This window comes from Neolamprologus multifasciatus, chromosome 23 (assembly GCF_963576455.1).
Source record: "Neolamprologus multifasciatus chromosome 23, fNeoMul1.2, whole genome shotgun sequence".
NCBI lineage: Eukaryota > Metazoa > Chordata > Actinopteri > Cichliformes > Cichlidae > Neolamprologus > Neolamprologus multifasciatus.
The window spans coordinates 30,162,132-30,180,362 of NC_140460.1; the positions used below are offsets into that span (position 1 = coordinate 30,162,132).

At 38.2% G+C, this 18,231-nt stretch overlaps 2 protein-coding genes across 21 annotated transcripts in view; one reads left to right on the top strand and one right to left on the bottom strand.

The window, feature by feature from the left end:
* Positions 1-18,231, top strand: part of LOC146491943 (beta-1,3-galactosyltransferase 1-like) — a 180,381-nt gene that overhangs the window by 19,382 nt on the left and 142,768 nt on the right. The gene's annotated exons all lie outside the window — the stretch shown is intronic.
* LOC146491944 (uncharacterized) lies at positions 1,685-10,670 on the bottom strand. 16 transcript variants are annotated; one of them, XM_085149945.1, is made up of 7 exons: positions 10,326-10,670; positions 9,656-9,711; positions 9,497-9,544; positions 5,156-8,101; positions 4,754-4,906; positions 3,183-3,275; positions 1,685-3,050 (listed from the first exon to the last, which is right to left on the bottom strand). In XM_085149945.1, exons 4-7 carry the CDS (start codon positions 5,417-5,419, stop codon positions 2,736-2,738), a joined length of 825 nt encoding a protein of 274 aa, XP_085006071.1. In that variant the 5' UTR covers positions 5,420-8,101; positions 9,497-9,544; positions 9,656-9,711; positions 10,326-10,670; the 3' UTR covers positions 1,685-2,735. The 16 variants fall into 16 exon arrangements, 14 of the variants coding, with proteins under 14 accessions (XP_085006071.1, XP_085006075.1, XP_085006073.1 ...); XM_085149949.1 differs by having other exon boundaries at positions 5,156-7,020; positions 7,998-8,101; positions 9,656-10,670; XM_085149947.1 differs by having other exon boundaries at positions 5,156-9,544.

Consider the following 18,231-nt stretch of genomic DNA (forward strand, 5'->3'; position numbering starts at 1 on the left):
TAATGTTGCTTCTAATTTTTGGCTAGGTAGGCTGATAAAACAAGGCATCCATGGCTATGGTAGCTGTTCTAGAAGGCTTTGAGCTAAATGATAATGGCAAATCTAATCTTGACAATTGCTTAACATCAATAAAACAAAATAATATAAAAAAATACCATGTCCTTTCCTTTGTACACATTTTTTGCCTTTAGTAAAGATAACAGCAAACAAATAGAAGAAAACAGAAAACTGCAAGAAAATAGTTTCAGTGATTGAGAGCAAAATCATATTACTACAAAAATATTCCAGCTTTAGTAGTTGAGTAGCTGTTGAGGGCAGTGAAGTTCCGGTGCCATTGCCACTGCCATCTTGGTTGCTAACTGTGAAACTGCATGGTCTTTGTTAATGGATCGATGTTAAACAGCAACAGATTGTTTGCCAGAGATCATAATGTAGATAATTCTCATTGAAGTGGCCAAAATTTACCAAATGAACATATTTTTTTATCCAGACTGACCTGAAGCCTGAAACTGAACCCATCATTGGGGTGGCTGTAGCTCAGGAGGTAGAGCAGGTTATCTACAGCTTATCCGAAGGTTGGTAGTTTGATCCTTGGCTGTTCAAGTCTGCATGCCAAAGTATGCTTGGGCAAGATACAGAATCCCAAGTTGCTTCCCAATGTGCTAGTCAGAGTAGGCATGTGTGTGGATGTTTGATAGGAAGAAGGTGTTTGTTTGAATGTTGTATAAAATGCTTTAAGAGTAGAATGTGTAAGAACCAGTCCATTTAGCATTGATCCACATTCTGCGTTGGCTTAACTTTTCAGACCTGACCTGGAAGATATGCCCATCTTTATACTGGTGATTTACTGATATTGTATTATGTATTTTTATTTTCCAATAAGCATAAAAACAAACTACAGCTAAAGTTGATGCTAATGGCAATAGTTTTCAGGACTACAGACTGGTTGGCATCTGCTTGGCAGCAAGTGGCTGCTGGATGCAAGATTAGGTTTTGCAATTTAGGAGAAGCTGTTGAATTTAACTCACAGAGCTAAAAAAATAACTACAATAAGAAACTTGCCACATACAATAGTTTTCTGTACAGATTTCTATATTATTAATAATAGAAATTATATCATGTTGATCATCTGTACAATTAAAGGAAGAATCTCCACAAGAACTGCCTGGCAAAAAAACAGCCTCCTTGTGTTTTATGGAGCTGAGCAGGAATAAATAATCTTGTTGGACATTGCATGTTACACTGAGATAAGCGAGACAGGTGAAATAATGTCACAATCTATGTCGTTGCATACAGTATCATTTTCGAAGTGTAGCAGACTGCCATAAAGGTCTGGTGAATTATACCTTTTATCTTTTCTTTTGTAGTGCTGAGACACTGCTCATCTATCTAAAGAGTAAACAAACGTTGGACCATGCATCAAAGCACTGAACACCCCCAAAGAGAAGGACAGGATAACGAGGGAGGGAGGTCTTTTAGCAGTGGCATTATGTAAGCTCACTGGTGTAGTGTGGCATTGTTTCATGATTCAGACTGGCATGCTTATTTGCATTAATGGTTAAATCTTGTTTATCATTTTTTTCTCTGCAAATGTTTTAATTGCCAGATTTTTTTTTTTGATAGAAACACCAAATTGCATCTTCTTTTTTGTGGCATCAGTGAGCACAGCATTAGCCAGTTCTCAGTACTTTCTGCACTCTAAGAAATAAAATGTTGTATTTACTCCACCCAGTTATGTCAACCGGTTCCACACAACTGGGTTAGTGAAATATAAAATGTATGATACATTTAATTTGAACAAGAAATTTTAAGTATATCTGATAACATTTGGATAATTAAATGCAAATCAAAAGAATCATGTTGTATTAGCTGAATATCATAATGTTGATCTAACTAACCTTGTTGACTTAAATTGAGAAGACTAAATAAAACCTACTCAACCAAAACAAGCTCTACTTACTTTAAGAAACAACATGTTGTATTTACTCCACCCAGTTATGTCAACCGGTTCCACACAACTGGGTTAGTGAAATATAAAATGTATGATACATTTAATTTGAACAAGAAATTTTAAGTAAATCTGATAAATCTACTCACCCAAAACACGCTCTACTGAAACTATAGGATTAAATCACTTTAACAGAATTGCAACTTACTCTATTTAAGTTTGTAAATTAAATAAATCAAACACAAGTTTATTCAGTTAACCTAACTTTAATAACACTTTGTGTAAAACTTGTTGAAGCACACTTTGTGCAATTCAAATGGTTCTAGATCTTTTTTCCTAAACAATTTTTACATATATTCAACTGCATTTTAAGTGCAGGAAGACAAGATACAGAATGCCATGTTAAACTGAAATGATTAAAACTGGAAAGTGTTGTGATTCAAACATTTTTAACATTAACATGACTTAATTTAAGCTTGATTTGGCTACAATGAAAAGCCCACAATACAGCCCTGCAAACAGCAGGTAGAAATTACTTTAGTGTCATTTTTGTCCATATTTAGAAAAATAACCTTTGCTTCAAAACTTCAACTGAAGTCCAAAGTTAGGAGCAGTCTTTTTCAGTGTAGTTGGATGTTGGTAAAAGTTCAAGAACAAAGAACGCAGAAAAGTGAAAGGCCTTGCAGAAGTTCTTGTGGCAATTCAAACACAACAGTTTATAAAGTGCAAAGAGAAGGGTTCGAGAACCTTAAAGTTCAGTGTCCTCTATAGTTCAGTGCAGGCTGTTTCACTCAAGCAGTTTGTTTTTCAGAACCTGCACCTTCATGGATAGGTTGTTCCCATCCAACTCCATCAGCACCTTCTGAAGAAATTCAAATGTGTATTTCAGGTGCTTTGGGTAGCTCAGATTTAGACTGTAGATTAGTCCAAGCAGGAGGGCACAACCCTTTGCCACATCACTAAGAGCTTGCAGCACAGTGCATCCTTCTATGATGACACCAATGTCCTCAGGTGTATCTGCAGAGTCTGCTCCTTCATGTCTGACAACATAGACTCCCAAAGTCAGCTGCTCCGTTTCTCTGCTTGCTCCAAGATCCACATCCTTTAAATAAAAAGAAAAGAAAAAGATAAGTTAATTGCATACATATACATATGGACAAGTAAGTCCACCTTCCATTTCCAATCCTAAATTAAAAAAAGGAAAATAACTGATCGTTTTCCTTTTTTAACTTACCAAGAATTCCTTGAACAGGTCATCTGGCTTTTCATTTAAGTAGACACAGACAGCTTTCAGAATGCATTCCCGTCGAACATCAACGCTGGGATTCTGGTGGAGATAAGAAATCAATATGAGAGAAGTTTCCTATTTTGGTTCCTTTCAACCTCTTTACAAAACAAAGTCAAAAATATTAACACATAATCCAGATAAGTGATTAAGCAATGTTTCATAACTCACAACAGTGACGTGCAGTGAGGTTCATGATTGGTAAGGCACTGACTCCTCTGAGTCAGATAAACAAATATATGAACCCAAACCCAGCTTTTCAATTTTGATATTACATGAAAGCTTTCATTTTTGCATCCGAAGCTTCTCGGATGAGAGGTGAAACGTCTTCAAGCAACTTGAAGAAGTCCAGACGCTTTTCTTTCCAAGCTCCTTAGATAACAATAAGAGTTACGATAAAACATCATAATAGTATTTTTGCCTATAAATCTATCAATGTAGCCTCACAAATACTGCAAATTAAACTTCGCAAATGTGCTATTTAGACAAACCAGCAGTTATTTATCTTGTTGAATTGATGATAAGTTTGACATTAATGGAAGTAATAGTCTCAACTAAATTATCATATTTATTTTTTTAGAGGTTTGAAAGCAGTCTATCATTTTAATCACATAGGACGTGTGTTATTACAATATTGATAAGCGATGCAATAAGATGCCCAGCCCTACAGAAGATGCATTAAAATTTATTTAGGTTTGGTGTGTCTCATTTTTTGTGTGTAGTAAATAAATTGGTCAAATGACTTGGAAGCAATTATAGAAAAATCATTAATTTTACATCAATTTATTAATTTATAAATAGAAGATTCATTGAAATAAAATTGGTGTGTCTCATTGCTTAGGACTGATTTGGTTTCAATTTGTCCTTTCTGAAATTTACTGATGTTCCCTAAGTGCGCTGCTTTATCCACTGTGTCAATGGCGCTCTCAGTGTAATGTGATTACACTTTGAATCCATATACGTGTACCTCTCATGTTGCCTTTAGGGTTCAGCACTGCCCTCCATCAGCCTCACTCCATGCATTTTTGCAGCACATTTATGACCAACAACATTAAACATGTAACACACATTCGTCAAAAAAATTAGGTAGTCTACAGAAAGTCATCATCTGTATTACGTGTAATCAAACATGTATGTTGGCGATTTAGAGAAACATCAGTGGGATTGCGCATGTGTGTGTCCGCGGTGAGAGACAGCATCATCATTGCCTCCTCTCAGCGTTTTACCTTGTATTTGAACAGAAAATCTGTAATGACAGCAATTTTGACCATAAAAATATTGAAATCCCACAGAAAGCAAATTTAAAATCTAGTGTACAAATTGAATTTCTCTTTTGTTTGTATTTTACTTCTAATTAAGGTGCCTCACTTGACTGCATGTCACTGATTCACATGTATCCACAAAATATTCAAATACACAAAATTTCAGTTGAAAAAAATTTCTGAGTAATGACAGACACAGAAGTTGAAGAAGCATTCAAATAATTTCAGAGCTCAATCAAGGTCAACTAAAATACATACCCCATCCATGGCTGCCATGATTAAGTTGATATTGCGTTTAGCTGTTCCCCCCTTCTTTTTGAACACTCTAAGGTGGTCAGCGTAGTGGTCCAGCTTGGCCATGAAAGTCGACAACAAAGGGACCATGGTGATGCGGGTGAACTCTGCAACAACCTGAAACATATTAAAAATTACAACTAGAGAGTATTCTCTATTAATTTTATTAGAGGCCACATGCAAGAATGTTACAACTTTCAGTCAAACATTTTGTATCTTTTAAAATTAACAATTTACAGTACTTTGTTCTTCTTCGCCTTGAGGCAACTTTTGTTGTGATTTGGTGCTATATAAATAAAATTGAATTGAATTCAAATACAAGTTCTTATAAGAATGACTTGCAATAACAAAGTTAGTAAGAATTACCTCAGTCTCTGAAAACAGGGCAGGCCATCTCTTTTTGACCTCTGCAATGAATGGCATGTCTTTGATGATTTCCTGTCTTCGGTAGGCAAAGGTTTTTTCCATTTTTCTTTTAATTAGTTGATCATTATTCTTCTTTTTGACCTCTAGTAGAAGAGCTTTCCTTTCTTCCTCAAGGCTCTCTTTAGTTTCACCTGGTGGATAATCCGGACAGAAGTTGACTTCTGCCTTCCGTGGCTTCTTCACCTGGTTGGGACCTGGACCCATGCCACTTCGCTTTTCTTTCACTTAATTAATGGTCAGCTCTTGGCAGCCGATGTTCCTTAGTCTAGTTCGATAGTTTGCCATTTTGTATTTCAGGCTGATTTTCCATCCATAATAGCCAGTGACTGAACCTTGCTCCTTTAAGCATGGATATTTTGTTATCAAGGCCTCCACTACATTATCAAATTCTGCGCTGGAAGGATAGATTTTGTATTTGACCATTTCTGATGCCAAACTTTGCAATATATCAGATTTGAGTTTGGTACTTGGATGCAGAAGAGTACCGTTGTTAAGGAAGGCTTGGTTTCCTTGTTCTAACTGAAACTGCACCTCATAACTAAACTCAGGTATTTGGAATTTCAAGGGCCATGGTTGTGATCTCAGTGAAGAATCTGACGAGGTAGATTCAGCAGAAGAAAGAATGTCTGTATCAGCTAGAGAACATGGGGTGGAACAGTCATCTCTTTCCTGGGGTGTGGCATTGAAGGAGACTACATCCGACTCAACTGGCAAGTAAACAACTTTAACTGTGGACTTGTCTTTGATTTCTGAAGGCAGTGTCAAGTTCACAAACTCGTTGTCAAATTCAGTGTCTCTGTACTGAAGCCTGAAGTTTCCAGTCAAACCAAATTGCCTTCCAATTTCTTCCTTGAGGTACTCTAGTGAACTGGGTATCCCATTGGGAAGAGATAATTTTGATGCGTTGTCCTCTCCAAGAATGATTCTTAAAGTTGCAGCCATCTTGTTTTCATTCTGGAAAACAAAAACAAAAAAAACCAAACAAACAACTTTTCTTTTCATTTTGGTGGAATTTATTTGCAACTAAATTACCCGTTAATGTTTCTTAATGAAAACCAATCTAAAATTTAATTTTTAAGCCTAGTTTATACTTCTTCATCAGTGTGGGCACAGAGACGTGCCGTGTCATTTCGCGCAAGGCAAGCACCCTGTAGCAGACTCGCAAGGACGGACAGAGACATGCCCAAGTTTTTAGATAAATGTCAAACTCCATGGACAGCACAAGCCTGTGATTGGTCAGCTAACTACTTCAATTCAAGAAAGTCACTCTTCCGGTTTTCTCATCTCACAAAAACAGTGATTTAAGAGGTAAAAAGAGAGTAGAAAGCAGAGTTCTACCATGGAGCAGATTGAAGAACATCTAGCTGATGAAGTCTGATGATACAAGCTTTAAACAATCGATCCCGGAAAGATTAAAAGATAGCGAGTCACATGAGTTGTGCCAGTCTCAAGAAGCAATGCACCACCTTGCTGCCCTGGCAAATTGCTTTGAAACAGTCACAAAGCAGCAGAGAAGTTTGAAAGGTTCAAAGCTCCGTCAGTGTGCCTGAGTGTATGTATTGGTCTGCTGGTGGAGAAATATAAACTAGGCTTTGTGTTACTGTAAATGTGTCAAAGATCTGAAGTCACCACTAAGAAAAAATATAAAATAAAACTTACCAGCAACATGTACAAATCTTTTTAAGGTTACCATTCGTAGGGATCCAACTTTGTATTCAGCCAATGGATAGTGGTCAGCAAGTTCCTTCTGATCAACTGCTGCGAACTCTCTTGTTGGATGCAACTCAAAGGCTCGATAATGTTCTCTATAATAGGAGTTGAGTTTTTTAACAATAAGAGTCAACTTGTCTTTAATAATGCACAACTGCATTATTTCTGAAAATCCCGGAAGACCACCACAGGATCCATGCACAACTATCATGCCCTTTTTATATCTGATGCCATTGACAGTGACACTTTGGGCCAGGTTTATTTCAGAGATTTCTGGGTGCTTCTGTACAAGCGAGTTCACAACATCATCATGAAGGATATCAATTGAGACTCTTGAGGTTTGCAAAACTTCCAATGAAGACTTGTCATTGTCAGGGCGAAGCAAATTATAAGCAACCATTAGCTGATGCTTGTTTGCCAGTGTAAATGTTACATTTCTGAAATTATGTATGTGCCTAACAACCTGCTTAAAAAAGCTATGTTTGGCCTCGAACCGCATAGTCCATAATGATACAAGAGGACCAAAACATTTAATCATTTCAGGATAGTGCTCCAGAAAATGATGTTTTGGCAACAACCTTTGATCAGGAAAGAGTGCTTGGTAGCATTTACGATGATCTGAGATTGTGCATTCCAGATATGCAATAGATTCTAAAGTATGAACATTTGCCACAACCAAATCTGCAATATCTTTCAAATACAATATCACCTGCCATGCAGGTTCATCAATAGGAACAAGTTTTCCAACAATTAGTGGAAGTAACCGAAGAAGGCACCAATTTTCATGTGCATTCCCACCAATTGTGTGCTTCTGCTGCAGGTTTTTGGGTAACACATGAGGACGGTTAGTTTTATCCCCACATTTGTAGGGAAAAGACAGTATGAGATTATTCAGATGTTGAAGAGTAAATAACTTTTTAGATATTAGTACTGCAATGCACTTTGCCAGTTCAACGGGAACTATGCCTTCGAATAGATCATGGACAATGTCAGGTGGGTATCCACTTATCACATTAAAGTGAGATAAGCTCTTAGTTAAAACACATCCTGTCCTTACACCAAAGCAGCTTACCCCTTTTTCCTCACAGGTTTTAATGTGCAACTGATGAACCTCCTTGGTCCTGCGGTCAAAGGCTCCTGATTTCACCTCGAGCTGCTGGATGTCTGAAAGCTGAGCTGTACAAAAGCGGCAAAAATATTTTTCCTGAGAAACTCTCAATAAATCCAGCTAGGCCATGAGCCCCAAGATTATCAGCTATAACGCACTGAACGGTCCCTTTAATGAATGATCCAAGCTGTGGAATAAAAACCCCTTCCTGCTCTAAAGTTACTAGGTCATGCAACAGTGGCTCAAAAAGTTTTTGATAGCCGTATTCTTTGACAAAATCCACTTTGCACAGCAGTGCTAAATAGATTGATGAAAGGGCTGAGCTGCTACCAGGGGGCAAGTTACCAAAAGTCCAGTACACAGCACAAAGCTTGTGTTTCTTGCGTGATGTTCCCAATGGATTGCAAACTTCAAAATCATCTACATATAAACACAGAGAGATCCGCAAAACTTCACTAGAAAAAAAAGGATTTATTTTGTAATATTCACCATCTTGAAAACAAGTGTATTGGTTATTACTTTCAAGGCAGGTTGTGTAGTTGTCAACAAGCTTATCAATTATATCTTTACGGCAAAGTAACTGATGTAAAGACTTCAGCAGGGGAACATACTGAAAAGTCTTATTGGAATATGCTTCAAGTTTATACTCAACAGGTTCCAGAACTTCAAAATATTCTTTATAATATTGTTTACGTTTAAATGAGGTGGAAAGTGGACCACCCTTCGCTATAGCTTTCACCACAGGATTATTTGCATTAATGGCAAGGTTAACTTCATTAATTATTTGAAAGTCAGCCTGAACTTTGTGCCTCCTGAATACCTCAACAGCGGTTGTGTTTGAAACAGGCACTACAGCAGAAGTAAAAATGAAGTGTAATTCTTCCAACAATTCATCAATGGCAGAGCTGGGTACATGTGAAAAAATCTCTAATTTGAGCAAGACAGCAGCAAATTTCCTAATTATGGTTTCCTGCAAGTTCTCATTTTCAGCTTCAACAAAACTAGGACCACTGGAGTTAGAGTGATTTTCTCTATCATCTGTTAAGTGTTCCTCAGATAGCTGATCTTCATTTACAAACCCTTTCAAAACTTCAGGTTTAAAGTCTTTTTCTGTGCAATTTCCATGTTTTCTATTCTTATGCGATTTGAAAGTACCATATATATTAGTTTGAAATGAACAGTTTTGAAAGATACAAGTGACTGTCTCAAAACACTTAAGATGGTTGTTAATATGGGAGAAATACTCTTTAACTGATATCAGTTCGCTTCCAGGACACAAGGAACATGTAAAGATAACTGGTTCTCCTGATCTACTTGAAGAATCAATATGACATCGACTCAAATGTGTTTTGAGAGCATTCCATGTTTTAAATGAACAAGGGCATTCATAGTATGTGCATGGATATGAGTGTCTTTGACCATAATGGCCATGCTTTAATCTGTAATGCTTTAGTAATTGGTACCTTGTCAAAACACTTTCAGCACACTGTCTGCACTTCCACATTTAAAACCTAGAAAAAAATGAAAGAAGTTTGTTAATCATCATCAATAACTATTTTTTTAAAGAGCATAGATTTGTTTATCTATGTTGTACATGTTCCATTAATACCTCAAATACTTACAACCACATCTGAGCCACTTTTGTTGCATCTATTGAGAGACAGAACTAGCTAACAACCTAAAATGAAAAGGGAACACACAAATTGTTACTTTGATAACCAATGGAAACTGATACAAGGAGTTAAATGCATTATATATATATATATAACAGTATTACACATTATTCTGCACTTCAATGACAACAGATAAACGCATGTCTTATACTTTACAAATCAAAGTGTTAATCGCTTAAATCTCTGAGTTTCACACTAAACCAGAAATCAACATGGAGTCGAATTCTTTCAAACAATGTAGCAACTTAATTGATGCATGTTTCTAAAATACACTACACATGCATTTCATTCTTCAAACTACAGGATCGCTGGCGCTCCCGGTGGTCATTACTGATGTCAGGGAGCAGGTGCGGTAGATGTTGGGAGTAATTTTAAAACTGGCGGTCTCAGTAGGAAAGTCAAACAGGAATTGCAAAAGATTTTGGAAAATTACACCGAAGCAGGTTCAACAATATTTGTTAAATGTCTTCATACTTCTAACACTTCTTAAGCTAAAGTGTTAAAAAATTTACCAGGCATCATTTGTTTAAAAAAATGCAAAAGTATTCCCGAAAGTGTCAGAAGTTTATCAGTTAGTATACATTAATCAAATTTGTCATACTTAAATTGTTGTACTTACCAAATAATCCTCAGATGGCGATAGATTCTATCCAGGATACTAAGCACATGCAAGTCTCAGTTGAAAATGGCGGATGATCAAACTTCCACACTGCACATGTGCAAACTCAGAAGTACGGAGAGCCTATTAGGACAATCCTCTTTAAATTAAAGTGCTCTTCATTTTAAATGAACTTTTTACGTTGGATTTAATTTACTGCAATTTGTTGTATTGAAATATTGTGTTGTTAATTAAATTCAAAACAACATACTTGTGTTTAAAGTTAAAAACCAATTGGTGGCATTAGTTTTAACATAAAACATTTACATAATGCTAACAACATCAGTGTGTCATTTCTTAGAGTGTGGTTAGTGATCCTCTTGCCTGCTGATCACTTTTTTCAGAGAATCAGTTGAATGAAGTACTTAGGAAGTCATTAATATACCTGGTGTGCATATGGGGAACATTGCATTGATTTGTTGAGGATCAAAAGAGCAGGAAGTTTCATTATTTAAAAACGGGACTTTAAGTTGTTGTTTTAATAAGAAAGAATGTGAATAACCATTAAATGTAACCATTTACATCAAGAAAATAAGGCACAGACAAAGTGTTATTTTAAATCATCTTAAAATAATATGTTGGTCTTATCAGGCAAAGCTGTGAGCAGACCACTTTTGTTGGACTTGGTTAGTGTTTCTTTGATGACACTGTGCATTCTGTGTAATCCCATGCCATGTTCACACTAGAATGGTCCCCATGATCTAGAGTTATTGCTCCCTTCAATCACTGCATCTGTGGCAGTAGGCCGGCCGTTTCCTCTGCATTCATCACCATTAAGAAAGCAATCAGCGGTGGAGGAGGCCAGCCAGGCTATAGGAAGCATGCAGTGTAGATGGCAGGACCAGATTCATGCCACCCCCTACCCCCAACCCACCGAAGCCACTACCACTTTATCGAGCACTATGATCTATTGCAGGAGAAAGCTGGAGCAGTCTTCAAATAAAAGCAATAACTGTGTGGCTGTGCAGAAGGAAATTAGGAGGAAGAAGTGTCCTAGCAAGCCAGGCACCACACCTCTCCCAACTCAGCCATGTATATGAACATACGTTTCTCATCTCTCCACCTACCCCACCCCTCAACCCGACACCCCTTCTGTTGCTTCCTTCTCACTCAAGTTTATCATGAGCTGCTCGCCGTAGATGGCTTATTGCCTGTTCCAACCTCATCTGTCTGGCTGGCTGAAAAGGCCTCCCAGGAAGAGATTAGCAATCCAATAACTCGTGGAGCATCCACCTCAGCAGCAGGTGCTCCCCAGAGTGAATGCTGATGAGAACAGCCAGGACTCTAAAATAGAACAGGCCAGGCAGTATTTGCGAACAGCAAATTCTGCTGTCACTCAGAAGCATTAACCTGTTGGTGAGCCTAACTTGTTGTTAAGTTATAGCAATTTTTACATCATTAGGAGGTACTGCGCTCAACTAGAGGTTTCCAGACTTGCCACATTTTATTTTATGTGTATTGGTTGTTTCTGTTTTGCAAAAGAAGAAGAAAAGGGCAGAGTTCAGAGGCACAAGAGACACAGGATTAACAGAAGATGAAGTCAACTGACTTGATAACAACTTGTTATTCTGCTGTAATCCATGCTAATGGATTTCAGGTCTTTCTATCCCACAAGAACTCTGTACCAAGAGCTATGAACACATTTGTCTTCCTCCAAATTGCTCAGCGATTAAGCACCTGAATGGAGGCTCAGTACTGTGAAAGAAAAGTGAGGTTACTTCTTCCTGAGTGATGATTTTATTTTTAAATACAGACAAAATTCATTATTTGACTTATACTCCACAAATCTCAAGAAACAAAAACTTTGCGCTTTGCAAAGTTTAATATCCAAGAGTTACGGGACTAACCCATGCCCTCTAGAGGCCTGAGTGTGCACATGGCCAACAACACAGATTGGCTTCTTTTCTTACTTATTCAGTTGCATCAAGTCAGCAAAATAGAGCTGTTATTTTAGTGGTGAGTGTGAAGCTAATGTTGCTCATTTCTTTACTGATTTTCCTTACATGTTCGGTAAGCTAAACACAGCTAAATACATGTGAAATTCTAAGTTTGTTACTGGTAGTTTTCCTAAGCATTGTTACTGACATTGTTTCATACAATACTATTGTTTCATTAATTTCATTAATTAACCTCATGCCACTGTAGTGACTAGCTTTGTTTGACAGTTTATAGAACAAACCTGACAACATTAACTCACAGAAAACATCAGTTAATGAAATATTTATTTCCAAGTGCTTCAAAGTCAGCTAAACACATCAAATATTTGAGGATTTTATTCCAAAGGTGGCAAGCACCTTCTCCAAAAACGGCAGAAAACCTTTGTGGTTATTGTAATAAACATTACAGTCTATTCTCAATCTCAGTCAGATCTCTCCAGAGATGTTTAGTGATGTTCAAGTCTCGGCTCTGACTAGGCTACAATTCACAGAGTGGTCCCAAAGCCACTCCTTAGTTGTCTTTGTTGTGCTAATAATTGTGGTCCTGTTGGAAGAGGAACCTTTGCCCCAGTTTGGGGTTCAGGTCACTCTGGAGTGATAGATGCCTGGCATTCAGACCAGAGTGTTCAATCTTCATTTCATCAGACCACACATTGTAGTTTCTCGTGGTCTGAGAGTCCTTCAGGTGTGATTTGGTAAACTCCAGGCGGGCAGTCATGTGCCTTTTACCATACAGACCTGGTTGGTGGAGTGCTGCAGAAATGGTTGTTCTTTTCGACGGTTGTCCTCTCTTCACAGAGCAATGGTAGATATCTGTCAGAGTGACCATTGGGTTTTTTTGGTCAACTCCCTACCCCGACACACAGGCTGGTTGCATGGCCAGTTCTAGATGCCTTCCATTTATACATGATGGAGGCCACTGTGCATACTGGGATCTTAAATACTGCTTCTATACACTTCACCACATCTGTGCCTCGATACAATCCTCACCCTCAAGGTGAGGGTTTGCAGACAACATTGTGATCTGTAGTGAAAGTAAGTAGCAGCTGGAAGAGAAGTGGAGATATCCTCAGGAGAGAAGATGAATGAAGGTATCTAGAAACAATACAGAATGCGTGTGTGTGAGAAAGAGACAGATAAAAACATGAAGAGGCATGGAGGCGAGATAGTGGAGGCAGAGTTTAAATACCTGGGGCTATCTGAAGCAACGCACAGTGCACAAGAGCGCTGACAGGGTGGAGTGGGTGGAGACTAGTGTTGGGTGATTTGTGACAGAAAGATATCAGCAAGAGTCAAAGGAATGTTTTACAAGATAATATTGAGATCTGGTGTGATGAATGGCTTGGGGACAATAGCACTAACAAACTGTAAGGAAGTGGAGTTAGAGATGCCAAAGTTGACAATGCTAAGTTGTGAAATAGTGCTGAGAAAAAGTATTTACCCCCTAAACCTAATTGTGCCACCATCAAGAGCAAAGTCAAGAATTTGCAATAGCTGACAAGCAAACTTTGAGTAAGCCACTCCACAAGCTTCATTTTATGTGTCTTAGTCATTCTGGAGGTAGACTTGCTTGTGTGTTTTGGATCATTGTCATGCATAACCCAAGTGTGCTTGAGCTTCAGGGTATGAGCTAATGGCTGGGCATTCTCCTCCTCGGCAAAGTAGTCCCAGATGGTCACACTACCAGCACCATGTTTGACTGTTATGTTCTTTTTATTAAAGGTTATGTTCGTTTTTTACTACATGTAATGGGATCCAAATCTGCCAAAAAGTTAAACTTTTGTCTCGTTACTTCACAGAATGTTTTAAGTCTTGGAAATTGTGAAGATGTGTTTTGGAAAAAATAAGAAAAGCCTTAATGTTCTTTTTGGTTAACAGTGGTTTTTGCCTTGACGATGATGTGTGTAATCACTGGTGATTAATTCAATTTCGAAAGCGGAGGCAATTCTTTTTTCACATACGGCCATCTATGGACAGCTAGGTTTGAATAGCTCTTGTCCCTGAATAAATAAAATCACCATTTAAAAACTGCATTTCGTACAGAAGCAGAAATTATTTTCCTCTAAAGGGTGGATGGGCTCTCCCTTATTTATACGTGAACATCTTTTTTAGTAACATGTTTTCATATAATATAAATGTTCTTGTATATTGTCTGTTTGAAGTATAGCATGCGATGTTCATAATTCATTATATGAGGCGCCGCACAGTTAAGCACCATGATCCGTTATTGAAGAATGATGGTTTCAAGTGCCTTTACATTTTGAACTGTAGGCAATTCTTAAATTTAACTTAATATCTGAGTGTTTTTTTACTTTTAGACAAGGTAAAAAATTAGACTAGTTGCCAAATTAGTATCCAGTAACATGCGTACTTGAGACGTGTTTATTTTTAGGTGGTACACTTCCAGCTGCTAGTCCTTCTTCTGCATTAGTAGGCTGGCTGTACTCCATTGGGTCCCCAGTGTTATATTTTGTCATGTTGCCAAGTCTTTGTCTCTGTGTTAGATTGCCCTGTGTATGCATGTCATTTTTTTTCTTGTGCTTTTTCCTTAGTTTTACACTCTTTGTTCCTTTGTCTTTGACAAAAGTGACAGTGTATATACTGAGTAGGGTTGTTAAAAAAATCTCAGATTGTAATTGATCCTAAAAATTACTATTGGGTTTAATATTAATTTGCAGTTAATATTAATACTAATAGTAAAGTCTTTCCCTCCTCCCCTAGACACACAGACAGACACTCACAGCCCCTCCTATCACTAGCAACTGAAAAAATAAACAGTAGTTCAACAAACTCCATAGAGGCTGACATCCTGGTCTTTAAGGAAATTTGTGAGGTCAGTAAAGCTCGCATTTCAACATCACTGAAGTATTAAACAGTTACCATAAATGTTAACCTGGCTGCTGCACACATTAACAATTAGCCATCTGTTGAGTTATTTTTAAGGTAGCATGTAGTAGCTATATGGCTAATAATAAAACAATAATGTTGAAGCTAGACAGCAAACATCATCAGTCCTGCAAGCCTCTAATGTTATAACAGGCGTTGTTATTTTAACAGGATATTTGTGTGTGAAGTGTTTTATTGCTCTTGTTGTAAGTTCCTGATTGAAGCTGAGAAGTAAAGTCTACCAGCACCTAGACAGAAACAGCACCAATCTACATTAAAAACTCAATTTAATCGACAATAAAAATATGGTGCCAAGTCAACAGAAGCATAGGAAATAAACAGGCCTGTAGCAGAATACATTTTTATGAGTCAGCACAACACCAAAGATGCCTTTGTAATTTGTTCATGCTTTTCCCTCATCGTATTGAAACTGGTGTTGAGTATTTATGGTGTTTCTGGGTATCAGTATTGCATTTGAACTTTTCTGATCACCCCCCGTGTCTAATTAAAAGCCTCTGTAGCTAGTGTGTTGTCAGGGTGTCTGTAGCCTGCCTGTTATCCCACATCACGTTTGCCCCCCTGCAGCTCTAGTCTACTGTGTGGTTTTTTTAATAGACTCAAGCATTCCACATTAATAAAGTTTGGATTTTTGTACATCAACCTCTGCTTGCAAACCAGAAAAAAGTTCTGTGTTAATATCTCACTGCAATAGCAAAGTTCTTTAGGACGTCATTTTATTGTCATCAGTTTAATTTTATCTTGTAGTGTTGGCCTTTATATACCTTCATACTTGCCTTATCTAAGTTCATTGTGTATGGGTTATTTTATCTGAGCCACTCTCTGGCTCAGCAGTTATACTAGCACCTGCGGTTTTATGGAGCTGTTTACTACTATTTTTACTGTGCCGTTTTGTTGTTCATTGTTAAAGCCCACAGGTGTAATGTAGAGACACTTATGGTACATTCTTCACTCTGACGTGTTGAACTGTCAGCTGCACTCTATGGCATGAAAAGAAGGTCCGTTTTAAGAAGAAAGACTTAGCAATTCTTAAAAATCTAGGGTAGGGTCACTAAATAAGATGAAATGAGTGTCGCTTAAATGATGTCTAGCAACATTAAGCAATGAGGAAGTATTTTTTATGCAATGTGGATAAAAAAAGTTACATTTCCACTAAAGTGTCTTCTGTGATGCTGCCTCGGCTTACCCAGCTTTTCTCTTACTTTATTATTCTTGCTCCTGATATCAGTTCTCCAACAAAAGACTGCACAAACACCAAGTCAGCATAAAACAAACTGTGGGTGAGTATTTTCTTTTCATGGGGAGCACAAAAGAGCTTAAACATCCTATAGTGTCACTGCAAGTCATCTCCGTTGTCCATAAATCCCTTCAGGCTTTTCTGCTATGTGGCGTGGAGTGAATTTTTGCACTCCACTTGTGTTATCTGTAGTTTGTGTTTTGCTCAATTTCACGGGGGCTTGTGTTTTCGTGATAAAGAGCCAGTTCCTCAAGGCCAACTAAATGTGAGAGGCCACTGTAGTGTCGTTATAATGTGTGAATCACAGCACAGACGAGCTCTTTTGGCAACTTCTGGCAGTCACTGATGGATGATCTGTAGAGAGAAAAAGGCTGCTTTTCTGGGTTTTTTGCAATGTGGTTACAAGGGTCAGCAGGGATTATTTTTAGGAGTATCAAAATGCCCCCGAAAAAGATTAGCAGTAGCACACACACACGTTGATGCCTTCTGAAGTCGTGTTCTTATCTTTTTCACAGTTTTTCAACCTGACGATTGATTCTCAGAAAGTGGCAGGCTGAGATCGTTCTCAGGTGCTGCAAGAATCATTCAAATATCTATTTTTGATAAGTGTGAGCAGAGGAAACATCTGAGAGGCAGAGAGACACACAGTGAGAGCTAAAAGGAGAGACGGTGATAAAAGGCTTGTCTTTGCTATGCTGTTGGATGCTTGCCATCATCAGTAAGAAAAAGGGCATAATCGGGCTGCTGAATGGGAGGCACAGGTGCAACAAAGGATCTCTACTAATTGAGTAAAACACAGAAGCCCACAAGGGCCGGACCAGGTTGTGTGATACCAGTCAGGGTTACTGTAGATGAGGTCTACAGCTAACGAAGAGAATCCTCCTCTTCGCCGTTTCCCTTGTAATTGCGGTTAGTCTAATCTGTCCCCCGACCTCATCCTGTTTGTGAGGGGGGAAAAAAATCTGGAGCTTTGAGCAGTCATCTGGCATGAGTCTGCGCTGCTGGCTTTGCATTCAGCAGCCCACAACAGGAGGAACAAATGAAAACTGAATTACAATGCTGGGAGATTAATGGAGTAAAATGAAGAAAAGACGGATTGCATCATACAGGGATGCCGGCGTTACAGGTGTCTGGAGAGCAACGAAGGATGCCAGGCTTTCAGACTTTGGCACCCAGAGTTGCCTTGTGTTCCAGCAAATGATGGGCCCGTGTCATAATAAAATAGGCTGCTGAAAACCAGCGTGATATTAATTGCGACAGGCATGCCCGTCTCCTTCATCTGCTACCAGTGAAAGCATGTCTACCTAACAAGGAGAATCCGTCCTACAAGAGGTTTTTTTTCACCTCTGTGATTGTAGCGGGATTGAATATCTGTTAAAGCTAGTAAAGAAAGGACCTCATTGTGCTCGTCTGTTTTTGAGCAGGGGACTTTTCACAGAGGGAGGAGAGGAATTAGCTGCTGGTTCATGCTCCCTCTTTTTCATGTATGGGCACAGTTTTGCTTTAATTTACTGTAAATTAACAGCTGTAATGTTGTGAAATTGTCATTTTCTGTATAACCCCTCTTGGGTATCATTTGGTTGCCCTCTAGTTTATTATTAATGAGGACATCTTGGCTGTTTGCATTTGGATGAGTGCAAAGAGAGTTTTGTCTTGCAGTCTCATAATACAGAATTGAGCTTTATGTTATTCTGCTCACCTTTGATCTGCTGTATTTTCTTCATTCCAATCGATACAGATCAGGAACCTTCTTCAAAAGCACCAAGTCATGTTTTAAAATGTCAGGGTA